Consider the following 9,318-nt stretch of genomic DNA (forward strand, 5'->3'; position numbering starts at 1 on the left):
GTAGAGGGAGCGCCACGCAAGCCTTCCGAGACCACGTCGACCGTGACGGAGAGACCTGACCGTCACCAATAAAACCAAAGATATGAGTGTGTGCAGATGAGTCTCGGGGTATGCTCATTCTTCTTCATCCATACTCAACCTTGGTCTGGAGTTCTAGGTATGTTGAAAGCCTCTCAACCTCACTGCAGCATGCAACTGTGATAAGTACTCTGCTAGTATCCGCCCACTAATAATAGTAAACCCTGATTATTCTGTACCAGAACTCCTCATTGACGAGTGCCGCCGTAAAGGATGCCGAATGAAAAAGTAAAGAGAGCAGTCTCACTATACTCCGATTTACAGCCTGTGGATCAACGAGATCTTCCGAACCAAGATGATGGCCTAAATTCGCGCCCCCGCTTGAGGCGTACTCTAACGCGTTCCTTCTTCTCACTGTCTTTCCTCGTCCTACTCCTCTTCTTCGGAAGTGTCATTTATAACTGCTTCCCTGCCACCGACGACCTTTTGTCAGACGGTTCAAGGGGCACGGGAGCCGTTCATTCAGAAGTCATTGGCACTGTCAAATGGCACAGGTGCACCGAGCCTAGCAGTCTTCCGGACGCGGAATGTGGCTACATTGTGTGAGTGAAGCCGAACATATTGACCGTAGTTATAAGTATCTAACGTATGACAAAAGAGTTCCTTTGGACTATTCGGACCCGACGGTGGGCACAACAAAAGTGGCCCTTGCCCGATATCGCGCTACCAAATTCCCTAGGAAGGGTATGGTGATGTTTAACCCTGGTAGGTCTCCTGCGAAGGAAATATCACCTTGAATACTTATCTGCCCCTTCGTTTCGACCGTAGGCGGTCCTGGAGTCCCTGGTACTCCTCAGGCATACAATCTCGGAGATCTTTACCAACGTACTTTCACCGGCGAGGACTACGATATATTGGGCTTTGATATCAGAGGAATCGGAAAGACAGAGTACGTGAGGTTTCTTCTTCTAATGAACATGGGCTTATATACGCATCGCAGACCGCCGACAGACTGTTTTCAGTCGCCCAATCGCAGGGCCCTCTTTAGGCACAACACAGTCCTGGATCGTGGGTTCGAATTGCCGTTGAACGTATCCGATGACTTTGCCAGGCAGTCCCTTATCTATCAACATCGAGAGGCCGAAGCATTGTTCAAGACTCAGTTCGACGTTTGTTATCAGACTATGGGCGACCAGTTGAAGTACATGGGCACGACCACCATTGTTCGCGATATCGACTTCATCACAAGAACTCTAGAAGGCGAGGATGCTCTGATGTGAGCGTCACTTTGTCGGCGCTTTCGTCGTCCTGCTCACCCTGGTCCGCGATAGCAACTTTGTCGGAGAATCATATGGAACGATTTTGGGACAATATCTCATCAACATGTGAGCCATTGATGGAATCCTGTGTGGCCTTCATGTTTACCACCGCACAGGTTACCAGATCGCATAGGTAGAATCCTGATCGACGGAATCGTGGACCCAGCACCATGGCCGAGTATGCCACTTTCTTACTTTTATTCGCTCGAGGGGAGATACTGACAAACGTTTTAGACGATCATCCGTATACGTATTATCGCACTTGGCTGACAGATTCTGAAGAAGCATACAAACGCTTCTTCGAAGAGTGCTACCAGGTAAGTAACACGGTACTTTATATTGAACACAAGGCTGAATTTATTATAATAGGCTGGATTATCGTCCTGCCCGCTCGTACGGCCGCAAGATACCAGTGGGGTTGATATTCAGAAACGCGTCGACGATTGGGTCCAATCTCTCTCTATGAACCCTATGCCAGTCACAAACTACTCCATTCCCGGTATTTTAACTACCGGTCATGCTCACCGTAAGCTCAGGTATTTTGACATTTACAACATCCCTTCACGCTGACCACTTCCTCTCACCCGTCTCCTAGATATACTTTTTATCACTGTTCAAGTGCCCCAATTCTGGCCAACATTTGCGGAAAGACTCGCTCGGGCCCTCGCAGGAGACGCAGCGTGGATACTTGACTATCATTACCGTTACAGCAGCGAGATCGATTTGGAGCGTTCTGGGGTCTCTTGTAACGATCGCGCCGGGATTGCGAAGCCGAACCTGACAGACGTGGTCGACGAGACTTTGGACGTTCTGTCCAGCGTTTCGAGATTCGCTATGGCCATTTTCGCGCTAGAGGCAGACTCAGGATGTGAATACTGGCCCGTTACTCCCCCAGAGAGATTTACGGGGCCATGGGACCGTGCGCCTAAGAACCCGATCCTGATTATGAGTAACAATGTACGTGCTCGACTTTACAGTCTCCATTGGCGACAGACTCACAGTACATTCTCGTGGACAGGTCGACCCCATTACACCTCTTGTCAACGCTCGCACAGTCAACAATAGGTTCGGGCAGGAAAACTCAAGACTTGTCATTCAGAATGGCGTCGGAGTACGATCACCAATGAAGTCCTGTCGTGTTTTGCTTCTAACGCATTCTTGTTTCGCAGCATGTCTCTTCGACTTCGTTGTCCCTCTGCATGGCAAATATCAAAAGAGCTTACTTCAGAGATGGTACGCTTCCCATGCAGGAGACCGTTTGCGAGATCGATCGGGGCCACTTCTTCGACGGCCGTGAAGCTCATCCATCCTCAGCGGGAGATGGACTGGTGTTGGATGACATGATGCGATTAGCGGTGTCCATGGGAAGCTGGAGGATGAGACTGTAGTCTGTATTCGTGATGGACGTACAGTAGGTTGGCTCGTTTGCTCTCAGCCCGACTATCCAAAGCCGTAACATACTGTTGAGCCGTCGTGGGGTCCCTAGCACAAACAGCACTATTTCGACTTGCGCTCGTCCGATCGACTGCCCATTGTATACATACCCTTGTACTTACCGATTAAGTCTGGTGGCATTTAAGCCTACGTGCGGCGTGTCGCAGAGGGTGAGCACTGCAAACTGACGATGAAGAAGTACTCAATGGCACGAAGCTGGCTAGAGATGAATGTGCATCACTCGAACCCAAAGAATTATTGAAGAAGATCGTTCATATCGAATACCTGTCGATGTGTTCTCTATCAAAACGCGAGATAAGATACATGCAAGACAACCCCGCGCCAGATCCAACATAGTCGTACGCTTGCGTGATCTCAAACATCTGGTATAACGAGCAAGATGAGTCAACATGCACATCTCGAGACAGTCTATCCTGCGACGTACTTTTAACCACATGCACCTTATACGACGTTCCATCCTTGACCACCATTTCGTCTGCATCTCTCTCGATAGTAAATTCCAAAAAGATCTCACCGCCCGGTGTATCACCTGGACGTCCATGGTACTCGAGCCCGTTCAACATAGGAAATCCATCTGAAATATGTTCCAAGACCTTGCAGAGTGAATCTGCGTACGGCTTGAGGCGGTCCACAAGGGTACACCACGCATGATCGATGTCATTCTCCTCATCTGGGTCGAGTGCGTGGGCCCTCCAATTGAACTCTCGAAGGTCGAAAAGAACATCTGAGACGGGGCAGTGATAGTCGTCCTCGATATTCCAAAGAGGGAAACCCGATAGGGTGATTTCGGCCAGTCCTCCAAAACGATTACGATACCACCAAATAGTGTTGAAGAATTCGGCCTATGATTTGAGCAGCGGAGACACGATACAGTAAACATATCAACGCCGTATCTGGAGATATAGAGCAAGGTAAGAAAAAGCGTACCAGGGTGACCACGTCCTTGTGCTGCTGTCGTTGGTCTACATCGAGGGATTCCACGTCAAAGCAGTATTCGAAGAAGAGCGGGAGTATGCGAGCGCCGTCAGCGTGAAGTACTAATTCAACACGATCCATGTACCAGTCCCGAGGATCCAAGCAGTCGGTGGCTTGCCTATAACATGGATTAACTCTCTGCAGAGCCACTCCGCCCAACCCAAGTGCGTCTTCGTCTAATCCCTCAGCCTTCATGTGCGCGCTGATTTCGTGGACGATGGGAAGCGCTGCCAGAGCCGACAGGAGGATATAGCCGAATTTAAAGTTGATGTATTCGAGAGAGGAGTGACGTCTCAAAAATGACCTCGTGGCTGGTGGAAGAGAGGGTGGGCCGTCGGGGAGATCGAGATTTAAGCGTAACAGGCCTTTGAAGTAGATAGTGTCCAAATCGGCAATGGAGAAATCCCAACAAAGGGCCAGGCTATTGAGACGGACGCCGTGCGTGGGGGCAAATAGTTGTTCGAGCCTTTCTTTCGGATATCTAGCCCCCGGACGTGCGGACAGATAAAGATGATGACAATTTAGACGATTGAAACGGGTGGTGTGGTCAACTGCGGTGCTCAGAGTAAAGAGTTGATCGATTTCGTGGACGATGAAGGTCTGTAGGGATAGGTGGGCGTTAAGATGTGTGAGAAGGCTCTCTGATAGGGGCATTCTCGGGTTGACATTAGAGATGTCGAAGGAGATAAGTTGAGGCAGAAGTCTCAACATCGCTTTACACATCCGACGTAGATCAACGGCAGTGAGATATGTGAATGAATAGTTGAGTATCCGGTCTTGACACTCTGATAGCACCATATGTCTGAAGGCGCGGACAATTCAATGCCTGAAAAAAAAGAAGTAAAGAGGGATGCGAACCGTATAAACGACGGCACGTCTGGATGAGCCAACAAAAAGGACTTGACGGCTTCGAGTGTTTTATGGTCTGGGCATACGACCACACTTTGGTAGAGAACATGACGACAGGTCAACCGGAGGCGTCTGTTGACTGCACACATGTTTTGCATGGTGGTATGCAAAGACAAGCAATGTTTTTGTGACCTGTCTTCGTGATTGCATTCTTGGGCGATTTCCGCCAAAATCTCGTTGGGAAGAGATAGTAGGGACATCCGAGTCTGTTAGATATCCGAGCATGTAAATAAGCAAATGCACGGGTAAAGGAGAAGGCATGGACGATGGCAGAAACTAAAAGCCGTATAGAGCGAGCCGAGTACCCTGGTGGTACACGGGGAGAAGAGTACTTACCTAGTGTATACCTACCGTTCAGATTAGTCGGCCTGCCTGTCTATGGAAAGACGTACGTCTCCCACACGCAAACCTTCACTATATGTCACTGCTGAAGACTTGTGTAAGCCTGCCTAAAACACAATTCGGCGCGGATCGGCATTTGCCGCGCCACGACTGCATCATTTTTTGTGGCACCTCGAGCTGTCAGTTTCTGCAGGAGAACTAGGGTGGTTCAACAACTACTTTCCAGAGTCTCTCAAGGGTTCGAGCTGTCTATATAGCGATTGTGGATACCCGCGGATCTTGTTCCTAGTACATATCGAAGAGACTATCCCTCCGAAAGTCACGCCTCAGTACGAAAAGAAATTGGCGCAGGGCATGAACCAAAATAAATTTACTAGATATCGACGACGTTGACGCGGACGGCTCGGATGAGGAAGGGCAAGGTCGTTCCCTGCCTCCCGGGGTTTCGGGTGACCAGCAACCATGCCTCTTGCTCTTGTTGTCCTGTCGGAGCGGCTGAAAAGAAACTTCTGTGAATTACTAGAGTAAGACTGCAGATGGCCATATTGATAAACAATGTGTGGCGTCGGGCCTCCGTCAGAGGCCGTGAGACAACCGAGACGACACCCTCCCATTCTATACCGTAACCAATGGACGTGATAACATCGACTGACAATGGTAGACTTGTCAATCCGCAAAATAGTATTGATACATACAGCAGAATACAAATGCGGCCGTATATGAAGCGTGAGCCCGAATAATAGGAGAACACAGATGGATGCGGCGACGACGCAACAATGCTTTAGCTTTAGACTTCTTGGACGATGGGTATGTCTTGTAATCAAAACACAACGGCGAACGAGACCTGGCGAGAGCGACGAATGGGGCTGATGAAGGCGTACAGGTGGACGATGGGACGGGAAAGGGACGAGCAGGTGAAGAGGTAGGCTTCGAGCGGTTATGCCCAATTGTCGATGAGGGTGTCGCGCATCTCTCCGATGACGGCGGTCGAGTCTTGGCCCTGGAGTTCTGTGCGAGAGAGACGGTTAGAGGGGGAGAATTGAGAGAACAGATTGGACGTACTGAAAGTGGCCTCAATGACACTGATCTCCGTCGCTGTCGTGGCCGTCCCCGTGAAGGCACACCAGTCGTTCACCACAAGCCCAGCGCCAATCACGTCCGAACCGCGATTTACGGTACCAGCCTGCGCGATGTCTCGTTTAACCTCCAGTACGCCACCTCGAAGCAGAAGAAAAACGCACCACCAATGGAATCTGAAGCAAACTACTCAGTTCATCTTGGTCCTGTATACTCGTCTTTGGATGTACGAGGCCACCCTGATTCGTGATCGCGCAATAACTCCCCACTAGCACGTTGTCTGCTACCGTCTGCCTGAACACCTCGACTTTGAGAACGTCGGCGATGATCTCCTCAGTTTCACGGTCAACATCTGGGTGGACAAGGGCGACATAATCGTTGCATGCAATGACGTTTCCGAGGGCTGATAACCGCTCTTCTACACGCTGGATGGCGATGGCGTCTGGGAGGGAGTTGCGAAGATGTTGGAGTTCCTGATCGGTGGTGGTAGAGGGGACAAGAAGACCGTGACGGTTTCCTATGAAGTTGTATCGAGGGTATATGAGAACCATGGATGGGCCACATCGAAAAAAAGCAGACGCACCTGCAGTCAGACGCCCGACAATCCGTGTACCACCAATGCTGGTGTGCACGATCGGAATCACATCCTGGAGCTCTGCTTCGAATGCAGAGTAGAAATTTGTGCTGCCTTGGATAGCCGCAAGACAGTAGCTGTTTGTAAGCTTGGCGAAGACGCCGATGTCGCTGTTTCCTTCGAAATGAAGACCTGTAATATTTTGAGCATCATGCGACTCGGACAAAATGGAGAAAAAGAACGTACGAGTAGCCATGATTAGAGGGGTTTCGATAAATTCAAGTGCTTTTGTCGAAGGAGAAGGAGGTAGAGGTAGACAAAAAGTCTAGGGCAAATTTGTCGGTGTGGGGGTAGAGAACAAGCTTGATCGGCTTTTGTGGCTACATTTTGTGGCTGAGCCAGGGCATTTTCCGGCTCCGAAAAATCGTCCAAATTCATAGACGACGCGCGCTTGCCGGTTCGTTCTGACTTGTCTTGACTCCATCATCTTCAATAGGTTATGGAGACCCTTATCTAAGACCCTTCTGGGTCAGCCTCAAGGCCTTAGACAGAGAAACGAGAAAGTAAGTAGGTTAGGTTCGCGTTCGTGGTCGAGTCAACCAGGATGCATCGTGTATTCAAGTTTCAGCATATTCATCTCCCACCTCTTTCGAATAAACCTTTCTTCCTTCCTTCCGACTCGAGGAGTGACTCGGTGTCAAACGCACAAGAGGACATTCATGAGATGCAACCAGTTAGAGCGTGTGTTCTGTTTTCTAAGACTTTGAAACGAGAGATTCAAGGTAAAATACTGACGCGTATCATTTGTGGCACTCGAGCTCGTCCCGGGCGGAAGTTGGCTGTCTTATTAGTTTTCCAGAACAGTTTATTTAATATAAAATGCGTCCCCTCCTTCTGTTATACACGCCTGCCATCCAATATTTGGTCGGCGTGGACGATATCTTGCGACGAAGCACATCATTGAACGAGCCTTGCATAGTGCTACACTGTGCCACATCGACAGACGCGCCACACATTCTCGGTTGTTTCCGGGGGCGTGTCGAACCAGCGAACGATAAAAAAAGAGATGATGGGCTATGATGGGACGATTCAGGACGATTCTCATTACTATACACTTGCCCTCCGGGCGCCACCTGGTCCCTATTGGTTGGAGCGTGACATAATGATCACGTTGCATCTATAATATTAAGTGAAAACCAACGCAACAAGCGTCGCGATTCTTAGGCCAGCTGTCATGTACGAGGTACGACGTAGATCCAGTTAAGTGTCTCATGAGTGGATTCATAGAACACAAAAGACACAACACATCATCACATTAAATATAAAATAATAAAACCACAGCATTAATAGCGCGATCTTGCAATAACCAACCGTTTAAGCAATTCCAGCAGCCGTCCTCATCCCCATTGGCATGTAAGCCGCTACTAATACTCGTCTGCTTCGTCTGATTCAGATTCACGGACTAACTAACCGTCATCCTCCCAGTCGTCAGTGCCACTGTCATAATCATATTCTGTTTCGGTCCTTAGATCAAAGCGTTCAAGTTATCATGTTGTAGTTCATATCGGCCAGGTTGTAAGGTCGCGCTATGTCAAAGCAGGGACGAAAATAGACCATGCAATTGGATTGAAAGATCACGAAGGAGAATAAAATTGGGAAAATAATGAATGCACACGAAAACATAAGAATCAAGTGTTGCGGGAAGAGTTCGCAGCGTTCGCGCTCGCGCGGGACTTGATAGCTTCCAAATGGGGTAGGAGGGGGGTGAAGACGTCGATAGGTCTTTTGCTCGCGTGGGTAGGCCCGCGTGGGGGGCTGGGCCATGGAAAGCGTGAGAGTGTTGTCCCGATGTGGTTATTCAAGTGAACGTCACTGAGCCCCTCTTGCAGCATGGTTTTCACGACACATTTTGAGTGCAGAATAGGTCAAGTCCATCAAGAAACACCGTGGATTTCGCTGCATGGACAACAATTTCACCAGCATCCGAGCAAAACGGTGGAGCGAAAATTCACTACCATTTAGAAATGTTTCACGATGTGTTTCGCTATCAATGTAATGGTGATTTGCGAGCACTACCACTGAACCACCTCCATTTGCTGCTCTCGATCATTTGGACACCATGAGAATGTTAATTGAGTACAATTATCCTACTGCTAATATACATATTGCCTAAAGTATGCCGCTCGTGACCCGTGTGAAGCCTGAACTCTCCACGTACATCGACGGTGACCTTTAACGTGTGCCTAAATATATAAAAGTGAGGCCGGATATTCTGGTGACGGTAACGTACACGGAGGTGTAGCACAGCTGGGAGACCGAATGCTCCTGTTGCAAAGGAGGGTGAGATGAATAGGCGGCAGCGAGAAATAGAGCGAGGGCCAGTCATTAGAAAAACTCAAAATGTCTACCCTGTGCTACAATGGCAAGCCGAAGGATGTCTTGTTAGCAAAGACTATGGAGAAGCAAAAGACAGAAAGAGACACACCTTTGTGCCTACAAATATTCTCACTGTTTCCAGTCTGCTCAATCAGAGTGTTATGGGCTCGCTGATATTGACGCTCTTCGTGATGTGGTGTAACTTGTCATCCTAGTGTGAGTGGATACTTATGTAGTAGAATGTGTGAACTTTTCGAGGGGGGCGGCGACATC

General features: G+C 49.1%; 3 protein-coding genes across 3 annotated transcripts; 2 read left to right on the forward strand and 1 right to left on the reverse strand.

Annotated features, from left to right (window-relative positions):
* The first annotated feature begins 116 nt into the window (after positions 1-116).
* On the forward strand, positions 117-2,917 carry STEHIDRAFT_144270 (alpha/beta-hydrolase). Its single transcript, XM_007299542.1, has 12 exons — positions 117-157; positions 261-620; positions 677-783; positions 847-967; positions 1,019-1,294; positions 1,350-1,403; positions 1,454-1,515; positions 1,572-1,654; positions 1,707-1,863; positions 1,933-2,294; positions 2,356-2,448; positions 2,507-2,917. Exons 2-12 carry the CDS (start codon positions 292-294, stop codon positions 2,723-2,725), a joined length of 1,863 nt encoding a protein of 620 aa, XP_007299604.1. The 5' UTR covers positions 117-157; positions 261-291; the 3' UTR covers positions 2,726-2,917.
* A 1,428-nt stretch (positions 2,918-4,345) lies between these two features.
* Positions 4,346-5,031, forward strand: STEHIDRAFT_117969 (uncharacterized protein). Its single transcript, XM_007299543.1, has 3 exons — positions 4,346-4,569; positions 4,626-4,882; positions 5,013-5,031. Exon 2 carries the CDS (start codon positions 4,649-4,651, stop codon positions 4,805-4,807), a length of 159 nt encoding a protein of 52 aa, XP_007299605.1. The 5' UTR covers positions 4,346-4,569; positions 4,626-4,648; the 3' UTR covers positions 4,808-4,882; positions 5,013-5,031.
* A 625-nt stretch (positions 5,032-5,656) lies between these two features.
* Positions 5,657-6,928, reverse strand: STEHIDRAFT_90515 (translation initiation factor 6; the record flags this gene model as incomplete). The annotated part of the gene is made up of 5 exons (XM_007299432.1): positions 5,657-6,026; positions 6,081-6,201; positions 6,260-6,612; positions 6,679-6,861; positions 6,916-6,928. 5 exons carry the CDS (start codon positions 6,923-6,925, stop codon positions 5,956-5,958), a joined length of 738 nt encoding a protein of 245 aa, XP_007299494.1. The 3' UTR covers positions 5,657-5,955.
* Between the last annotated feature and the right edge of the window lie 2,390 nt (positions 6,929-9,318).

Source organism: Stereum hirsutum (assembly GCF_000264905.1).
Source record: "Stereum hirsutum FP-91666 SS1 unplaced genomic scaffold STEHIscaffold_2, whole genome shotgun sequence".
Classification (NCBI taxonomy): Eukaryota; Fungi; Basidiomycota; class Agaricomycetes; order Russulales; family Stereaceae; genus Stereum; species Stereum hirsutum.